At 35.6% G+C, this 22,270-nt stretch overlaps 1 protein-coding gene across 1 annotated transcript in view; it reads left to right on the top strand.

Annotated features, from left to right (window-relative positions):
- The first annotated feature begins 14,465 nt into the window (after window positions 1-14,465).
- LOC110378719 (uncharacterized) overlaps window positions 14,466-22,270 on the top strand; it is a 116,529-nt gene continuing 108,724 nt past the window's right edge. Inside the window, 1 exon segment of the mRNA XM_064036147.1 lies at window positions 14,466-15,146. Within this exon segment, the coding sequence (XP_063892217.1) occupies window positions 15,131-15,146 (16 nt within the window). The 5' untranslated portion in view covers window positions 14,466-15,130.

Raw genomic sequence — 22,270 nt, 5'->3', positions numbered from 1 at the left:
TTCAGGTCAGTGGTAACACTAATGTTGGAAAATCGTACTTATTACTATTGAGTTAAGGTGCATGACAGTTACCACTGATGTGCGGTCTACCGTACAGGCCAAACTGAGAAGTTTGACTTGTATGGTTTGTAGGTATATATGTTTGTGCGCGATAATCTCGCGTTTGGCTAAACCGATATCGATGCGGTTTTCAGAAAAGGATTTGTTACATTTAGGAGAACGTTTTAAAATAAGTATAATACTTCTTAGTTTGATGATGATCTTCGGAGATGTTCACTAGAAATGAAAAAAAAAAACCTTAAAAAAAAGAGAACCGACTTCAAATAAGGCACTAAGCCGTAAGAAATAATTTGTTTTTTTTTTTTATGTTGGTGGTAACAGCTGGTAATTACGAATCGAAAAAGCACCGACATCAAAAAATAAATTATTTCTTACGGTTTAGTGTTTTGAAGTCGGTTCTCTTTTTTAAAGTTTGTTTTATTATATTTGTAAGTTTGTTTTGTTTTATATATTGGTGCTGACTGTAGAAGAAACCTAGATAAAACATAATTATATACATCAGTGTGTAGGTAAAATAAAAAATCTTTAAAGTTACAGCACATAAGGCACCACACGGCATCGTAATACGCGTACGAACGAACAGCACTATTAGAAGTCGGTTAAAAATTGAACGGCGTGCGCCCGCTTCGCTTGCGAAAACCGAACTGAACTTGATCCGCCGGCGGACCGAGACCGCTCGGCTGGGCGGTAGGCATTTATAGCGCGCAAGTACATGGAGTGACGGAGGCCTGGTATTATGCTGAATATAGAACACGCAGGAGTTGATCGAACACAAATAAAAACTTCCGGCAGATATAAGAATAACTATAAATAGTTTGTTGTGTTATGGCAAAGAGGAAACAAATTGCCTATTCCAAATATAGAATTCCAAATATATATCTAAGATATGTATGATAATGATATGATGTATGTACCTATGTTCAAAGGATATAGTGTCAGTCATTGAGAGATTGCTAATAGTACTTAACAATGTACCTATAATAGTTATTGTTAATTCATAAGATTTATTCTAACCTGGAAATAAACCTGGCTGGTAATACCTACCTAAAACCGAAACAAATCCACAGTTTGTATGCAATCATCCTCCTTTTTACCTCGCACTAAAATCCCAGTCATCCTTCGCCTTCCAATTTCAAATCGTTCAGCGAATCCTTTTATTTTGACAAGTCGTTAGTGTTTTTGTTCCGATGTGGTCGCGGAATGAATGGGTGACATTCTAGGAGCGGATTGTGAACGCCCCGCCCATGCGAAAGTCCTGGCAGCTAAGGAATCTGGACGACAAACTATGCTTATTGGGCCGTTCTGATTTTCGTGCTCGTTAGGTGAAATACCAATGTTTTTGGTTGGATATATATATGATCCTATGTATGGATGACCTAGGTATATTAGATATATTAGTTTGCTTTGCGGGTTGTTCGGGAATTATTGAAAAAAAAAATCTGGAGAGTATGATTCTAATGTCATTATCTATTGAATGATATCCACAAACTGGCAAGTGACGGGTGTGATTCAAAGCGATTTATTTTATTTATAAAATCATTAAGTACAGTAAATCCAACGCTTTACCATCTACTATCACGGACCTATTTAAAAGCTCGTTAACATTTGTTAAAACAGATTAAAAATGTTTATTTATGTGACAGCGATTCGATTCAAATCGATCGATTACCGCGACTGTTATGAAACACGCCCCCGCATTCAGCCTAATCGTAGACAAAACAACATCGAACAACAATAATTGAAGTTATAAACTAACTCCTGTAACAACAGGCGAGAACCCGATTATTGCCTCATCGCGGAATCAAAACAGAAACTCGAACGAACAAATCCAATTACTGCTCCACTGAACCTATTGTAGGAACCCAAGTTCATTCATTTAATAAAAAAAGAACGTTATCGTTCTGTTTTTGAATAGGTAGACAATGTTTATTCAGTGTTTTTCTGTTGGTTATGTAACAGCCAGTGATAAATATTATAAAGAAAGCTAATTCGAAGCTGGTTCGATTGTATAGATCGTGTCAGACTCTCACTGACTAATATTCACCATGGTACGGTAGGAGTAGTAGTTAGAAACTTCTTAGTCCATAGGTTTGATTCGTTGTTTAGTGCCTAGCTGGACAACTATTTAAATGTGTTCTATGTAAAAAGGCATTAGGTTTTTTTATACTGAAATTGTCACTTCGTTTTCCAATAGAATAAACAAAGTTAAAGTTCTATTTAATGTTTTAATTGAAATATTCCCGAGATCCCGGTTCCTAGCTCGCTACGCCCTACAGTACCTACATCTTAAGCTTTTTATATAACAGGGCCTAGGTAACTCTTTCGAACAACGATTTTGGCATGTCCCAAGAATCGAACCCGAGACCTCGTGCACAGCAGCCGCGCTAAACGACAGTTAGACATCGAGGCAGTTAAAAAGTTCTTTTACATACATTACCGCATAATTCAGGTACATCTGCTAAATAACATAATAATTAATGTATCACCTCATCGACTAAATTATGTCATCTAGAACATTGATACTCAATCGAGTGTGACGTGATTTGTGTTTCGAGTAGCTCATCAATTTAATTATGTGTTTGATACACCACTCAGTTATACCGCTTACCTATATTAATTTCAGCAAATCTATACTAATATTATAAAGAGGAAAACTTTGTTTGTTCGTTTGGTTGTAATGGATAAACTTAAAAACTACTGGACCGATTTTAAATATTCTTTCATCATTAGAAAGCTATATTATCTGTGAGTAACATAGGCTATATGCCGACTAAAAGATTGCAGTGTGCTTACTGTGTTACTCTTAGTTATGTCGTACGAACTTTTATCATCACTCATTGTACAAACGCCTGCTTAAAATAAATAGCATTCACGAGTACGCAACACTTTGTAATGCGATCGTAGGCAGGCGTTAAAATAAATATGTTCTTTTGCGGATTAAATTGCTCGTTGTTGAACTTTGTGTCAATTTTTAATTATCAATATTATTTTTATGCAGTTTTACTAGGTATTCATATCTGAATAAAAAACAGGCATTTTAAATACCAAGGCTATAATCGCAGGCTTTCAAGAGCCAGATACAACATTAACCGATACATATTACTTGATCCTAAAATTGGTGTAGTCATTGATTTTAGCTAACACAATTAAATTTAATTGCTTACAGAAGCGTTTCAGCGGCTCATCTGTAATTTATGTAAAGGAAACAGGAGGGTTCTTACTGAACTTGCAGTTATTATAATCCTGACCTGATTTTCCATAATATTGCTCACGTATCTTATAAAAGATTACCAGATGAAGGTGTAATGTTTCAGGTGATATTAAGTTCTTACAGGTTTTTTTTCTAGCTCATCTGCAGCTGTGTTGGAGTGGCTTCCAGTGATACTATGATGTAGCTTTATGGGTACCAGTATATATCTACTGAATTCAGCCAGTTGATGCTTCGTGCATGCTTAAAATTTATTGCTTTGTTCATACATATTTCACAGTCAGTATTAGCCAACTTCAGAGCAGCAAAGTTAGGTACTACAGAAGAGTTATATAATAATTACACAAAAAAGCTTAAGTAAATGTATAAAGGTATAACACATTTTAATTATTAATCCGTTTGCTAATCACGCTTCAGTCACTGTGTTTAATCGTAGGAGAGATGAGAGACGGTCTAGATTCTCTCTTTGCCTTACAATAGCTCTGCACAGCGGTCTTATGAAACATCTCGTTAGAGCACTATTGTCTGTTCAGAAGCTATTACTATTAGGTAGTATTTCTACATCTAGTGAATCAGGTAATTCAATTCAACGTATGATTTAATGAAAAAAGAATTATGGAAATTAGCATGTTGGACAGCTAGCTAAGTAGTAGGCTACTTTGAGTTTGTAAGTGACAGCTAAAAGCATACAGTTTTAAAGACATCGTGCTCCACAGTTGCAGGTCACGCCTTTAAGGTGTATTTAACTAAAATAGATTGTGCATAAATGATTAATTGACAGCATCAAGGGCGTGGACTTAATCCTGAGCTCCTTTCACTTTCATATCAAAATAATATCGTAATGTATGCAACACGACTTCTATTTGGACTGAGTTGATTTATTTCAGTTCAATGTTTTAAAAGTTCACACGGTGTCAGGTCTCAATCTTTTATGTATGTACTTCATGAGTTAATTTTATATTTCAAAAGGTAGTTTAGATCTAGTGTACCTACATGCATGTTATGTAGATTGCCTTAGTGTCATCATCCTCCTCCGAGCCTTTTCCCAATCATGTTGGGGTCGGCTTCCAGTCTAACCGGATTCAGCTGAGTACCAGTGCTTTACAAGAAGCGACTGCCTATCTGACCTCCTCAACCCAGTAACCCGGGCAACCCGATACCCCTTGTTTAGACTGGAGATTGCCTTAGTGTAAGGTTAAAAAATAATTTGGGCACGCAGTAGTCGAATTTACCAACTGAGTAATGGTAGTTGATAGTGACTAAGTATTGATTATCGAGTGGAGTTTAATTTAGGATACCTTAATGATATCTGTAAGATTAGACATCAAGTATAGTAGTATTCTACATAAAACACGCCGTACAAAAATTTTACAGCACGCACTTTTTCTTCCTCCTGAAAAGTTACTTCTTTTACATTTACGAGGTTTTCACTCTAAGGCGTCGATATGTATGATAAGAAATTATTCTCACAAACCCTAAGTTTCCATCTTCCAACAATTTTGTCACAAACTCCAGAAATCCTCAACAAATACCCATCACTGACTTGCCTCAGCTCCACCTATTTACCGTAAACGCCTTCAAACTCCGAATTCTCGTACAGCGAAATAATTCCCGAACAATTTGTAGTACATAGCTTGCACCATTGTTGCAATATTCCTAGCATGGAGAACAAAATGACTAGCGGAGGTGCCATAACGGAAAATCTAAAAAAGAAGCTTGTCAAAATGCGGGTGTACGGTGGGCGAAGAAAAGTTCCTCTCTTCTACATTATACGCCTTTTTTGGCCTCATATTTTTTTATTATACCAAAAATCGTTGACAGATGTCTTAAAGATCCCGAACGTCTAGTTAGTTCACTGGTGACCGGTCTATTGGTCATGCCCACCGTACGTATTTGACCTAGAGAGAGGCGCCTGATCTGCCTGTATCTCCGCTCATATTTCTTACTCCATGGTTCCCAGTCTGTCGTAGTTTGCAACACAGCGTCATACGCGGTTTAATTTGTCATTTTCAACAATGTGCGTGTTTCGAACTTGGGCTTGGGTGCACTGCATGCATAGCATACAAAAACGTAAGCGGAGGTATAATTTTGTTCAAGTGGGGTGTTGGTTTGTTAATAAGGTTCTTTTGGTTTCTATTCTACTTCAATTTAATGTTAATCATGTACTTCTATTGTATAGAGAAAAATCATTATTTATTTCGAAGTAAGTACATATATTTGGGACATCAATGACTGATTAAAGGTGAAGGAAAACCAATTCGCATTGATTAAGCATAGTGACTTACGCTCAATTCTTCTCTGTGTATGAGGAGGCCTGTGCCCAGCAGTGGGACGACAAAAAGGCTGATGATAATGATGTAGGAAGGTTAAAACCCTTCTGCAGCTTAACATATTATTTTACTCAAAGTCAGGTAGTCCAAGTTATGATATCCTTTAAAAGGAAACGTATATAAAATTGCTTAGTATTAAGAAAATCCTGGATGCATAATACTCTTGTCGTACAAACTGCAAGTTCTTGCAGATTTCATATTACCGTTCCGACATTCGTACGAAGTAGCCATATTTTGTTGGAATTCTCACTACAATTTTGCATTATATCCGAGTTTAATATACGGGGAATGAATTTCAGTAAGACTTACTTTTCGGCAGTTTCAAAGTACCAGTAAAATATTCTGATAGGTGTTTTAATATGAATATTTATCAGCCACCATTTAATTTTACCACGAAACTGAAGAGGTAAAAGATAAAAGGGATCTTTGATATAGTACCGAGAATCGATTCAAAAATACTTTGACTAAAATTTTAAAATCCTTACGTTCTTTATAGACCGACATCAAACGCGCCTGAATGTCGAAAGTTAACCCTACATAGCACAAATAGATAATGCAACCACTGTAACCATAATTGCGGTTTAGTTCGCAACCAAGTGATGCAGAATAAACCTATTAGTTTACCACCAACTTACTACTAGTCGGGGTTTCAGAATTAGCAAGCTAAAGTGCTGTTCAGGCAGAGAGGCCTCAAGTGGAGCCAAATCGCCAAAATGTACCGAACGCTTTGCAGATATTTGGACTAACCTCTTGAAGAATACTTGGGAGGTAAGTTGAATTTGGAAATCGAAAACGATTATGTAGCGTATCTGCGAGTGCTGAGTCAAGTTTGGTGGTTTAATTTATATGAGATAGTCGTTTTACTACGTTGGATCAAAGAGGAATTTAGCTTTTATGTAACACTAGTCCCTTTCTGCAGTTCCACCCGCGTCCTGAGAGAACGTAAACCCGCGTTCGGATAAAAAGTAAACTATGTCCTTCATCGGACTCCAAACTACATATTTGTGCGTAACGTTATGTTTAAATCGGTTTGGTAATTCTAATGTGTTAGAGTCTAACAAACAGAGTTACTTTCGCATTCATAATAAGGCGAATCCCCAAAGCACTCATCTATTCGCAGACGTTGTAGTTTTATCCGTAAATAGAAAACTAGATTATTGAATTCACTATCAATTTGTACATAAAACGTACTGGAGCTACATTTATCTAGTTTTTACCAGTCACCACCAATTCCAGCCAATTTTCATCACACCACGCTTACAGCTAACATAAATGAAAATAAGTACACAATGTCCTTTCGTACAGGTGACACAAAGCCTCGCGCGGAAGTTGCGAACACTTGTCCGGGGCAATTGCCTAGCTTTGAACACGTCTCTCCCGCATTGTAGACGTATGGCCCTCGTAACAGCTGCGAAGAAAATGTCCTCAGATTCCAGACGGGGAGTAATAAATATAGGTTGTAATGAAAAATGCGGAGTATTGCATGTTTTGTGTAGTTGGTTCTTAATATGATTGAGAACGCAAGTTAATTTTATTTATTTAAAAAGTTTATTAGGAGTTTTTCGTGAAACATGAAACAAAATAGGCCAAACTAGCAGCACCATATAAATTTCTCTGTCTAATGTCGATAGTCGATATTAGTAGGCAGAGGACTTTGTGTTGATTATCTATAGATGTAAGTATTTGAAAACCAAGGATAGCCTAAAACTTTAAGTATCAAGATTTATAGTAATTATATAGATTTTTTTCAAACAATTTTTATATCAAAGGTCTTTACCTCCATATCTCTAAAAGCTGAAACCAATTAGCTGAATACACATGAAAACTATGCTACACATAACATAGGTTTCGTTCAAGACGTTGCCGATTTCTATAAACAAGATCCGATACTGGTAATAGAGCAGACCCAACCTTTCTCATAACGTAAGATTTACGGAGGGGCAAGCTTCGCTGGAAGGTTGTGAATTTATTTCTTCTAGCCATGAAAATAATAACCCCCCTTCACAAATTCGCTATGAGAAAAATATATACTTGCATTGGCTACGTTAGGGATTGTTTTGGAAGAAAATACAGGTACATTCCAAGCCCCAAGTATTCTTAAAAAAATATTCAATTTATAGTTTCGGCTTGCTAGATGCCTAGACATTTTAATCAGGTCTTTTAGAGTTAACAATAAAGTAGGTTTTCTATTCCCTACGGGGCCCTAATCTTCCATTATTTCCCTTAAATTTCCAAAATATTGTGAATATAACCTTTAACAATATAAGTTTGTATCTATGTCACCTGTGTTGTACCCATATTTGCAAATTTTATCTTTATCTTTCATCACTTGAAGCAAGAAGCTCATGATATTTTCAGTCATTTGCAAATGTTACCAACTTGATTTTGCTATACCTACACTATAAAGCAATGCTATCAATACTCAAGTTATTATCCAAATTACTTAACATCGAATGTTAACTAAATCAAGTGCAGATTGAATAGTCTTGATTATTAACACTCCCCGTCAATCTAGTTCCCTGCTCAGCTTATGTCAGGATTTGCTTTGATCATGTCGCATGCATGACTTAATAATAATTAGTTATGTTGATTAATATCGTCGGTAATGCGAATTTACTTGTAGGTATGCTAGATTGTATAATCTAAGCATATTGATGGAGTGAGAATTGGCTGGAAGCTTTCGAAGAATAAGTCTCTTGTGTGAGTTTCGTGCAAGTTTTATAAGATGCCTCGAGGTGAGTAAAGTTTAATGTAAATGATTGAACATTTACATTCAATGAACTGGATAAAATATATATGGAACATTTGACTTTCTCGTGATATCCTACTAAAAAGATATGGTATCATAAATATTATGGAGTGCAAAGCCAATAATTTCAGTATAGGTATAAATAGGTGCATGTGATAAAATCCCAAGAATTGCCTTTCTAACACATCTAGAAACGATGTAAATAACCATTACTTATTCAGATTTTTGTCTTCACCCGCACAAACAATTTGACCAGGACTTTCCTCATTCAACTGATTAATGATAAGGTACCAAGACTATTTGTCAACGAGGCGGAGCAAACAGTCCCACAAAAGATACTACACACGAACGAAGACCGATAGCTTTGAGCCTTGACTAGATCGACACGAGATAACATTGAAGCCTGTATCATACCATATACTACACTAGCTTCCGCCCGCAACTTCGTCCGCGTGGAATAGTTACTTTGGACTAACGATGACTTTAACTAAAAAAAAGGTTATAGTGAGCTAACCTTAACAGATGCTGTCGCGGACGTTTTTTAGAACTTTTAAAGGGGAACAATTCTGTCATACATTATTTTTGCGAAACATTAACCGATTACGCAGTGCACGCAGCGTAAGCTCTCTCAATAGAAAAATATCCCCCGATTTTGAAACATTCTTCATTGGTGCTCCTCTCCTTTTGGTCTTAGCGCGATAATTAAAGCCTTATAGCCTTCCTCCATAAATGGACTATATAACACTGAAATAATTTTTCAAATCGGACCAGTAGTTCCTGAGATTAGCGCGTTCAAGCAAACAAACAAACAAACTTTTCAGCTTTATAATATTAGTATATAGATGTATGAATAATCGACCAGCCTTATTGGAAAGTTCGAAGTTGGAACAATTAATATTATTAGAAGAAGATGTGATAAGATCAGTGTTGATCTAAGATTTTGAAGGCGACCGTCGGCGTTGTGGCTTGAGTTGCATGATTGATGAAGACGTTATATCTTTGGTCATATCTCTTTGTGTGCTTCCTCATTCTATGTAGCTTGGGTTTCGAATACAGTTAGTAGTATTTGTGTTTTGTTATGTTCTTGCTGTTTTCAAATAATTGCGCTGTAGGCAAAAATATTTAAATTGATTAGGTACCAGATATATTTTGATAGTGGATTTCACGATAATTGTAACTTATTTACGACTGTTGAAATAACAAACATCAGTCTTGCACTGTCACAGTAATTTATATGAACCGGGTTTAACGTTCCAAAAGTAATTCATACATATACAATTAACAAACTTCTTTTTTCGTAACTTTTCTTTCTATCTTCAGTACCTATAATATAATTAAACCTGTAAGATTAACATAAAAGCATTTGTTACCAACATTTCTAACAGAAGGCTTTGTTTAACTCCAAGAACAAAGTGTAATGTACACAAATTGTGATAAATTAGTTTTGTCGGCGTGCGTCACATACTTATTCAGGTACTTAGATAAACTCCCGTACAATTTGCCCTTATGCGGGGAAATTATCGTCATTAGTGAGTTCTGTAGGTAGGTAGGCATGTACGTAACTTTTACTCATTAAAACTGGAGATGTAGGTATGGGCCTATCATTACTCCTTATTGGTATTAAGTCTTCAAAAATGCGTTTGGGATTTGAAGAACGAGGCATGAGATTTTTATTTCAGTATGTCCTGTGCACTAATACTGTTATAACGGGAGTGATAGATAACAACAATATAGATGGAGTCAATTGTATGGAATTATGTACCTAAATGAGCAAACATTACATAATTTAATTGCAAGTGCTATTCAACTTGTTCATTATTATTTTTAGCGGTTCAGTAGTTTCTATTCACACCGTTCCCTTTAAATGAGGATACCTTAATAGCAGTCTTAAACTTTGAAATACTTAACCTATTAAATATAAGTAGGTACTTAGATATTTCATCAGATTTCAAACTCCTACGCTTTTGCTTAATAATAGTTTACGCCAATTAAACTTGGAATTTAGAAGGGACAACCAGAGCCACTCCTACGACCGTTTATTATGAAACGACGGCGACGGCGCAATGCTTCATATCTATGTTAATATCTAGTTCGTGTCAACAAGGTTATATTCTGCGACCGTTGCAACTGCTAGGACAGGGTTGACGAACCTTTGTAGGAAAACACGCTATCGGGTCTATAAACATAAGTGTCTCCAAGGAATACTTACAGTTGTGTACTAACAATGTTTTACGTAAATTAGATGGGGCTAACAGTCTAGTAGGTAAGTTCAGGTTTTAGAGGCAATTAGAGGATTGTATAAAAAAAAAAAAAAATAAAGACCGAGCCGGAGGCCTAAGAAACGTTGGAAAGACTGCGAAGAAGACCTAAGGAAGATGGGGATCCTGACAACTTGAGGAAGATTTTAGAGGAGGCCTAGACACAGACCAAGAGGACCCAGAGACCAAGGGTCGTAGAGCCAAAGAAATAAGAAGAAGAGAATTGTAACTATTGTGTATCCCAATCATTTTCCCTCATACCAGCAATGCTGCACATGCCACTGGTTCGCCATCCCTTATCTAGACTTAGCCGTTGATAGCAAAACCGCGAATGTTTAAACTGCTTGAAGACTATTTGGTACTGTTTCGTGGTATGCAAGTTACAGGTTGTAACGTAAGTCCTTGCTTAATGCTTTAGTTCCTGGTTAGATAATATTCAATTACAATTGTGACTTCTTTGCAAGTGCCTGTGACTTAAATATTGCCTAATACATAATAATTATAATTATGGTCGAGTATTTGCTTAAAATTGGATTCAAAGTTTATTGAATACGCAAAATTATTAGCTTAGGCGATAATGTCAACATTCCACGATTTCTCTAGCTGTAAATAAATTATCTAGGAATTCAAAATGTGGGTCAGCCAGCTAAGACAAGAACGATAAGTCATTTTGTTGCATAATAATAATTATTAACGATACCTAATGTCGGACGTTTACTGAGAACTATAAACATTACATCGACGCGACATTCAAACCCTCCTTATAAAGACAAGCTCAGTTTCCTCAAAATACGCTCAATGGGCCTTTTGTATGCCAGAGCGCAGATATGCGCAGAACACAATAGATTTTCTATTGTCTTATGATTACAAGAAGTGGTATAGAGATGCAACAACACTAACTACTTCAACCCATCAAGTCTAAGACTGGAATCAGGTAAACTAGAAACTATTCCATGACCCATTCGAACCTCACACGATGGTCACATTTGCAACCACTAGATCTTAGAGGTGTGAGACAAAGTTTAATGTGTGTATAACAGTAGTTACACTCAGTACGGTGAACTACTCTCATGTTATATTGTCTTTCAGGAAACTGCAATCTAAAGTTCAGTATTTCAGCAAAAAGAGCCTAAAGACAAATTAGCGTCCCCATATGCAAATTCATCCCTGTTAACGAGAACTAAAGCTTTGCAAACTGCTCAAACTATTTACAACTGCTTTGCACAGTTCTTGTGTTCCTAAGTTCCTTTGAAACCCTTTAGAGCAATGTTACTAAACACGTGGAAGGGAGTTGCTCTGACATTTCTATTAGGCTCTTAATTACTAAGTTCCATATTCTTTATTATTTCTTACATTTTGTTCTTCACTTGAACAAACTTATTACAACGGTATTTAAGTGACTCGTTTGAGAAAAGGACCATGGGCAAAAATGTATGAAGCCTGGGCTCACCCACCAACAGAGATGAGACCACTTCGAATATACTTGTAAAGCACTAAATATAAAGATTTAAACTCATTTTTGCGAAGAATCCATTGGGTTATTTTGCTATAAATATTTTTCTCCGACCATAAATAAACTAATATTCTGCAAAAAATAGTGCTGTTATGGCATTGTAGGTTTTGTTATTGAACACCTTTAACTAGTTTTAATTCCAGGTTTAATGTATACATAAAAAATAAAACAACTGCTAACAATTAAAATTATTTTTGTTAACATTTCAATCAATACCAATAATAATATCGTCTAAATATCCTGCCGGTGGATTAAATTGTGTGTGCCTGCCTAACCCTAGATACCATATTATTGAAATGATATGAGCACAACTTCCTACTGTGCGTCTACCTGTTAGACACGAGCAGTAAGGGTCATGGCACAGTATAGTGGCACCGCAACAGCACGGCTCCACACCAGCATAAGTTGTCATTCAATTTAGAGCATTAAATCGTGTATATTATAATATATTTCGTAATGTCAATATGAAAAAGCCAACGGCGAGCAGTCAGCGCGCTTGCCGCTACCACACAACTCGGCTCGCAGCCCGCGTGCTGCAAGCGAGCGGACCTCATGCGTACAGCGCGCCGACGGCACGCTCATTACGCGCCGACTCCGAGTCGGCAGTGAAACAACGTCATTACGTCGTGTTCAATCATAACTATCTTAAAATAATATTGAGTTAGCGGTGACAGCAAGCTTACACCTCGCGGCCGGCGCGCTCCTGTCTCCTGATGTCTCCTATGGATGTTCCTGAGTTTATACGAAACCGACTTCTATGCCGATGCACCTAAGAATAGTTTTTTTTTTGCTTTTCAGTGTTTTTGGGAGTCGGTTTTATTTTTTTGTAAAAAGTTTTTTATTTTTGGCTTTTCAGTGACCAGCATAGTTGTCACTATCCGCATTTGTGGAAAGTTCTCATCAATACGAATAATATAAGCCCAAACACGAGGTAGTTTACATATTCAGTTGTCGAGTTCCCTCGACCTTCTCCGGTCTCCATCATCAGGTCAGCTCCAAACCTTCACTGTTGCATAGTGTTATCAAACGTACACCTCATTGTCAAGTTTTTAACCTATGCACGCCTACAATTTTCGAAAGTTGCCCTCGATTTCTCAGGGTTTCCATCATCAGATCCTGACCTGGTGATGAAGGTGGTCCCATAATCCTAGCATAATCAAATCCTGCGAATTAGGTTTTATGTCATGAACAACCAAGCGCACTACGACTCCTAACAATTCTTTTTCTACAAAACCTGTTTAGGTGCATATCTTTTTTTTGCCATGGAATTGAAGGTAGTGCCCATAGTAACAATTTTAGTACAAACAAAAACCTTCACAACGGCATATGCTATAACTCTGTTGGACAATGAGCCCAATTTGACTCATGGTCCTTTGACCTTTTTAAGTGATTAAAGAAAGCGTTATATAAATCGACTGAAATTATTTGGAGTTTTAGCGGGCCCTTAGGCTAAGAGGAAAATTAGTTGCTTAAAATTTACTTAGGTTCGTAGGCTGTTATTTTCATGTAGATTAACTACAGGTTCTCTAGAGTTTTCTATTATTTATTTACCGCAATCACGAGAAGGTACAAGTATACATAGTTGTTATTTTTTGCTGATGGAGTGAAGAAAATCTTGTCTGCGTGTCTGAAGAATCTACGTATTAGGGAGAAGCCCGTGGTATAGTTGAAATCTTAATAGTTAATAATTAGTGTAGCAGATCTACTGAAGTTGATAATGTCTTTGCCGAAAGTGTAGATAAAACATTTTTTCGAAACAATCAAAAACCAAAATCAATCAGGTCGCCAAAAATACAAGATTACATATAAATTGCAATAGTTCCCGCCCCATAATCTGAATCTTGATAAGTTACGGAAGCACCTCTTTTGCCTATCTGCCAACTATCCCCGGGCGAATACGATATGAAACGAAATATAGTTTTGTAGGCCGGGAAGGCACGCAAAGGCGGTCGAATATTCAAAATAATCTCCCTCTACATCCGTCGGGATTAAGAAAAGAGATTTGTATTTTTTTCCCTCTAAGAATAATGGCCGCAAGCGAAGAGAATGATAAGGGTAAAAGAATGGAACCATTAAAAGTAATTCATGGTCTTAGCACGGTGACGTAACGCAAGGTAGTCGATGCAAGGACGCGGAATAAGCATGAGGTCTAAAAGTTGTTTTTGTTACGTCCGATTAACCCATATTGTATACGACTGCTTGACGTCACATTACGTCCTCGATTTTTCTATCAAGCGAGGGGCGTCGGGTCGCATCGGGTCCCGCCGGTTCGCAAATGCACCGCGCATGCGTCGAAATTGCGCCAATTTCGCGGGCAGCGGCCTCTGCCGGCGAAGAGCCCAGTCCATTCGGTGCTCGACGGAGGGATGTTGCATCGCGCGTGTTCTCATCTCACGGACGGGAATTTGAAAAAAGAATAAAATGCCATAGTTTGAAAGTGGTGCAGCGCGGTTTGAAACTTAACGTTCCGATGCATTCGCGGCTGGCGACGTCGGAACTAACGTAGTGCCCTGTGTTTAGGTTAAGTTTAAGTGTGTTTGGATTTTAAAAATGACTGATTGCGCTTATATTTTTGTCGTATTTGAATACAAATAGTTAGAAATAGTGGTCGTACGTGTAGGTCGGTTACGTGATCGCGTGGTGGTTTGATTGCAGTGTCCGCCGCGTTCTCATTCAAGTGCCAGTATAACCTTGACACGTTTTCCCGCGCTAGAACCCCAACCTTGTTTTCAGTTGCACTCTCTCTTGACATTTACCGCAAAAGCGGGTTCTTTGCTAATTAGCAACACCGAGTGAATACTTCTTTGGGGTGTAATTATGAAATTAAACAGTCTTCTCTTTAATTAGGCTTCGAGTAGTTTAGTCATGATGAGTGAAGTTAAAAACGATTTAGAAATGTTCGTAGTATAAAAATATATTTCAAGATAACAATTATCGTAGAATTTATGATAAAGTTCGTAATAATGGAACCCTTGTGACCGCTTGAGTGAGGAGTGAGCCAGCGTCTTCAAAATGAGAATTTCAAAAGGTAAGTTTCCTTTTTATGTAATTTATATTTTGGGCCTTTTTGTTGAAGCGTACTTTCATTATATTACAATAGTCTCTATTTTGGTCGTCTTTTTGTTGGTCGAGTTGGTTGAAATCGATTAAGCCTAAGTAGGTACTTTCAGTGCCTGACAGGTAGGTACTGATTTACTTCTACTTAATACGGGTACATTCTCATTGTGTAACCGTTGCCAGAATTAATAATATGTTCTTTCAAATATGTAGTTCAAATATTTTTTGACAAATATTTAAGGCTCTGGCCTTAAATATTTCTTCTTTCTTTCACACAGTCGATTTTATCTGTAAAATCGACTGTGTAAGATAGAAAATGTAAGGGGTGTTAAACAATATGGTACGTGAAACTCTTGTATTTGGGAGACAACCAGCTATAGTAAATCATGTAATATAAGTACCTGAAGGTAACATAATTATTAGAGGAGAATTGATAATTTAGATTTAAAAGGTCTTGCAATCCAGCAATAAAAAGAATAAAGAAGTCATGATATTTGTCCATGAATGTAGAATACCTATGGCTTTTTCTTGTTTCTTTCAGTAACCTCTATTAACCTGGTACCTACTTACTATTTTTCAGCCATATGTTCGCACTACGTTCAACTTTATTTATGTAATTATATAGAGTTGTACATACTCTATCAGGTATTTCTTCATTTATTCATATAGGTATATTTGCCAGCCAGCAACTAGGTACTTATACATTTATATGATGATACATTTGAACATATGCATCGAAAATATTCTTACTGAAATTGTCTTGAAAATTTTCAGGACCTGTCCGAAGTTTGGCTTATCTTGAGATAATCAATACATTTAAACATAATTTAATCAAACATAATCAATAAATAATCATTGTAAGTACGTAACGTACACCAATGATAATTATAACCTCTGACTAACGTATTTATCATAGGAAAGAGGATACATAAGTACCTACAAATTGATACTGAATTACGTTGAAAAAGAATACATTATTTATATGAATGATACGCATACGAGTCGATATTTTCACAATTCTATCAGAAGCAGAAAGAATAAAACTGTTCACACAGCTTATCTCAGTCTATTCCAAAGAAAGTAATACGAGACACAAATAAAATCGAACCCTTAATATCCTTTTTAGAGGGTGCGGTTTTTGTCCTTCAGAAAATAAAGACTCGTAAATGCAAGGTTGTAGAACTCAGGTTGTCTGGGTCTTCGAACTTTGTACCACCTTGGTACAACCTGCAACCTTGGACGGCCATTACTTTGTCAATTCAAATAAGTTCATTCATATAGCTCCGAGGTCAAATACAGGGGGATGTAACTTGAGATTTGGATTTTGTGTACCAAAATAATTGATCATGAGAGGATTCTGAAATTAAGCGTACTATAAATAGCTACATACATAGCTATTACGCCTCTGTGTATTTAGAACTTTTGTTCTATTTTCAGTGAAAGATATAGTTTTGCCCTTATAACTTTATGATTGACATTTAGACGTATAGAATGTCTTTGAAACTAAATAATTTATTACATTAACTTTGCCCTTTATAAATACTAAAGACACGAATATCAACTTTCACAAAGAAAAGTACTTCGAGTTTGCTTAAATAAAAGCTATATTATCTTGAAGTACTCAAGCCTGTTTTCTTTATGTGCATAAGAGCTAGTTTTCATAATCACGCAATTATTATGAAAATGGGTCATAATATTGTTGGAAGATTTATATCTAAGGTAAATCCAAGGGTGGGAAAGTTTATCTCTTTCAGACTAACAAGGTGACCGCTTTGTGGTGAGCTGAATAACCGCGAGGTGACATGAAATGAATTAAGATCAGACAAGACTTACGTATATGTAGGTAGGTATACCATAGATTACATAAGATGTTTGTAGCTTCGCTTATAAAAAAGATTAACCATTGTATTGGATGATTGCAAGGAGGTGATAGCAAATTAAATTAGTCTCTGGTTAATGTAACTGGTCTTTTAAAGTATTACATTACCTAAGTTATTAAAAAAATTAAAACCTGTAAGTAGCTTTAAATACTGCTCAGTACACATTAAAGGCATCGAAGGGAATTTTAGCAGCGGTTGCGAAAATAGAATGGTCATTAGAGGATTGAATAAATTCACTACTGGATTATATTATTGTAATCCTTTGTTTCATAGGCTTAAAGGACAGTTATTTCTATTTAACCAATGTTTCAGAAAAACATATTACTCATGTGACTTGATAATAAAAGCCTTTTATAAAATATCAGCACATTCAAATGATGTAGGTCCCAATATATTCCCTTGAGGTATCCCTGTCCTCTGTCATTTATACTGTAGTAATAATTTAGGTCAGATTTTGTAGCAAAAGTATTTTCATTACCTGTGCGTGGATCAGATTTTATATGGCCGGACACAAAGTGAACTTGTTTTAACTGTACGCTTGACGTTTTAACAAGCGGAGTTTGAGCGATGGCTACACAAAAAAATAGTATTTTTGTGTGGTGATATCAAAAGGCTTCGTAAGTTCGGTGAACTGTAATGTGAATTTGGAGAGGTGTTTTGGACGAGATATGTGTATTTTAAAATATGAAATAGCATTCAAAATTAAAAATTATTACGAGTAAATTAATTATCTCTTCTTTTTAAGCATTAACAAGTCCATTAAAAACCCTTAATACATCCCTCATTGATGAAGGCAAATAAAGCACTCCTGTATATTTTATTAAGGAAACATGACACAATATCAATGTCCTCATTATTCTCAAACATCCCCTAACTGAATCAAATAGTCTGACATCATCTCAAAGCTTTTCCCACTCAAGGAAAACTCTCAAGCAAAACGGAGGTGATAAATTATGATTACTAGAGCATCAAGTTGCTTTTATTTCCATTTATTCCACGCTGTCCTTCACACACATCTTTGTCTCCGTCCATTTATCATTCTTGCATACTCGTACTCCTTTTATTAGCAGTAGCGATCAATGTCAGTCTGACGTCACTCTTACTTTGAGTAACACTTACGTAATTTCTTGCCTTGCTTTCCCTGATATAATTTTCTTTAGGTTTTGAGGCTTTATTTTTGATAATGTTTGCGATTTCTCAATTTATTTTTGGTCCTTTTGAACTAAAATTTTGTTTATGGTATTGTTTTTCGTATAGCTTCGTGGTACTCGTTTCCAAGCTGTACATACATACGCCATCAAAGTGAGTTTTTCAACTCCTAAAAATCACGGTATACGGTTATATTTTAAACCTTTCAAAGATCTATCATGCTCATTTTCTACACCTTTTAATACCCTGTCTCTCCTTTTCAAAATGGCTTCTACTTAGAAATTATAGTACATACAAAAACTATTACTCAGAAAAACGAAAGTAACATCAAGATTTTGCAATAATATGGATGGTATATTGGATTGCTTCACGCATCTGTTGCCTCCTTGTGAAAAAGTGCCGTATCTTTTATCGTTACTCGTAAAAGTCCGAAAAAGGTTACTACTACTCTGATTGTTGTTGTATTCAAGTATTTTTGGACGAAATTCAAAGAAATGTTTCTAGATTTTCTTTTCGTTTAGCAAACTGTCTATTACAATCTTTTATTCCGTTTGAGCTTCAATGAAGTCCTTTTCAATTTTGTTGATATTCATTCAATTTTGTTTTATAATGGGAGCTATTTTTTGTACTGTCTGACAAAAGATTTTCTATGAGACGCAATTTTGAAAATATGTATTCCAAAATTCAAGCAAAATATATCAGTACCTACAGTATTGTGAAGTACCACTTGCATTTATACTAATGCATATGACATAAAATCATTCATAGGTACCATCGATGATTTATTCGTAAAGCTCATAAACGCTTAACACTCTTCTATAAAGGCCATTACGTGTAGCTATATGTGAAGTCGGCCATTGTTAACGCTTGAGTTTTTAATCTATCCCACGAGAGAAATTCGCCAAATGAGTATAATGAACACTACAATATTTAATGTGAGCGCAGCGAAAATATTGTGCAGAATTTTGGGAGAGAGATAAAAGGAACTATGTATATGGACATTATTTAGTCATTAGTGCAACATTTTTGATACCCTCGGCTTAAAATTTAATAGCAGCATTTCACAGATTACATTCAGCTGTAGCATAATTAACTTTTGTATTCATTATACATATGTCACAGATTCTATAGTTATTGTTTTAGATGAAAATTTTATCAACGTCAACATCTATTTAATCAGTCTACGCTAACTTGATCAATTTATTTTATTTTTTCAAAAGCCCATTTCTCAACTTCAACAAACAACACATAAGGTCATATTTCAGACAGATCAATCTACGTAGCACTAACAATATAGACCTTAGTCTAGGGACCTTCAGCGGGAATATGAAATGTGAGATAATACGTCAGATCTGGGGATGTAACGGAGGCACCCAGGGGATGTTTTAGCGAGGCATATAATACATGGTCCGTTGAAGTGTAATTCACCGTGAATCCTCATGAATGACATGAATTATGATATGAATTCACTCCTTACATATTCATGAACGGCACAAACGAGTTGGTTAAGTAATGATTTTAACTGCTATGTTAAAATGTTTGTGAAGCAATTTATTGTTGATTACAGCAGTAAAAATGTCAACTTCTTCTATAAATAAAATTCTCCTTTAAAATACTGTCAACCTCTTTGGTTGCTGTGTAGCCAATCTTGGGGACAATATCCTTTGACAGTGACGTGCATGATGATTGCATGCATGATTTCTTAAAACCTAAGCAATTAGGGGATATAGATTTTCGATACATGCAAACACAAATAAATAACTGTAGCAAATATTTGTATACTACCTACTCTGTGAAGTCATAATGTTCATCTATCAACAACTACAATTCTGTTTACACCGACACAACCATTTAGAACTATTGTTTTCAAAATATATGATCAATGGTGCGTAATCTGTTCTGCTACTCGATGAGATCCTTGAATTGTTTTTGTTTGTTGTATCTACTAAACAAATGATGTCCAGTTTACATAATTCGAGTTTGATTCAGTTCCGTCATTTGTAAAGGATGGGATGAATTGATTAGGAAGTTTATTACAGTTTGATTTGTTTAGAAGGGGAGCGCAGTAAATAGGATTGGGATATTATTTTGTTCCATTTCTGTAGAAAATCTGTTCAGTTGCGAAAGGATTATGGTGTTGGTAGTAGCTTCTTTGTTCAGCTGAATTTGATTTTATTTTATCCTCTTCATCTTGACTTATTTGTTTGTGCCAAACACCTGTCTTTCTTAATATTAAATATTTTGTATTATTTAAGAATGTTATATTTTTTATAAATCACTTTATACAAAGGAATTCTCAAACCTTGGCAATATTTAAATGCTTAGAAATAAAAGCTCTCATCCCTTGGTAAGACTCCATACAAAAACTTTCACACGAGACGATTCCTTTCAGAGTAATAAATTCATACACTTTTAAGCTCTTACAGAAAAGTTTCCTAAGGTCGTTGAAAGTTATCAAAAGTTCAACAGCTCTTAAGATTATGTCATCTAGACTTTACCGTGAAAAGGAACGTAGGGTATCACCGCAGAATCGTGTGAGTTACGCTTCAAGAATATTTTAGGGTTAACAGTCTAAACTTTGAATATTATAGGTACACCTTTTAAATTAAATTACTTACCATATTTTGGACTTAAAACTAAACCTGTTTAATGTGCCCATATTTTGTGAACTTAAGCGTACCAAAAGCAATCGTTTTATTATAAAACCCAAACATTTTAGCTTTGTATTTAAAGTCACTAGGGCATTGTTTTAGGAACAAAACGACACATTTATTCGTTAATAAATTAAACGCCAATGCTGAGCTGAACAAAAGAAAAAATAACAATGGCCGTATTAAATTACGTTAGGAGTTTAAAAATGTTGTATTATTACATTGATTAAGTAGCAATATTATGAAGCTGTAACTTTATTTTTTCTATAATTTTTATTTTGACGTAATAATAAAAAATAACGGGGCTTGTTTCTATGCGTTTTTTTAACTAACATTTGCCGACCAGAGTAATTAAATAATAGGTAATACCTTATTACCATAGTCATTTGTGAGTAGGTGTGCCACCAACCAAAAAGGTATTCAATGATTTTTTCTAACCTCATTTACAAATTCAACCTCAAAATGCTGACTCCTGACTGGCGATAGCAAAATCTTTTGTTCCACCATCTTAATTATAATTCAAAGGGTCATTCGTCATTCCTTTAAAAAATTTGGCACGACACGCAAAAAAACGAATCAAAGAGAATTATTCCCGAAAGCCTACATTCCAATTAAGGCTTTTCGTTTGACCTTGTAGATCTAAAAGAGGTCGCAAACGGGTTCCGGGTAAGACCATTTAACCAACGGGAGGCGCTTTCCCCTCTGCTAAACGAAAAGTAAGGAACTTACCCGAATCTGTCAAATTGTATCAATCAAACATTAAGGTACTAATCTTCTACTATCGTGATAAGTTTGAAAATCTATTGAAGAATTTTGACAAATTGAGGTAGGTATGTGCTGTCATGCTGTCATCTATACGAGAAGTTTGTGAAGTTCATATTTGTAAACAGTATTTGTCAATTTTGTAGCGTTCTTGCGCAACTTATCTTTCTTGATTCCCCCGCATTACATTGGCAGTTTTCTTTTTAAGAATAAGAATCTATATTTGCAGAGACATGGTATTACAGGTGTTAATTTAGGTTACAGAACTTTATTTCGATTAGCGAGTACTGCTCATTGCGATTCCTGTTGTTTAAACGCTCTAATGTTTCTGGTCTTTACCCGGATTATAATAAAACATTTTCTTGAATAATGCTTGGCTTGCGGTGACGTAAGTTAAGGGTTTACGTAAATAGCAACGTTTAGAGAGATTTATTTAGAAGTTTGTTTAGCTGCAACGTTTTGGGAATTGTGGCTAGCTGTTTTGTATTCAAATCGTTTTTTGTGCTATTTGGAATGTAGAATTATATTATTGTTTTGCTGTTCGATTTTTAAATTGCCACATACCATTATTTATTATGAACACGTTTGTGCGTACGAATCGATAAAATATTCTGAAGCACCCTTATAGATTTTTTATTATAGAAAAACATACC

Source organism: Helicoverpa armigera, chromosome 9 (genome assembly GCF_030705265.1).
Source record: "Helicoverpa armigera isolate CAAS_96S chromosome 9, ASM3070526v1, whole genome shotgun sequence".
Taxonomy (NCBI): domain Eukaryota; kingdom Metazoa; phylum Arthropoda; class Insecta; order Lepidoptera; family Noctuidae; genus Helicoverpa; species Helicoverpa armigera.
Note: the sequence above shows the minus strand (reverse complement) of the source record. Positions and strands in the feature narration are given on the sequence as shown.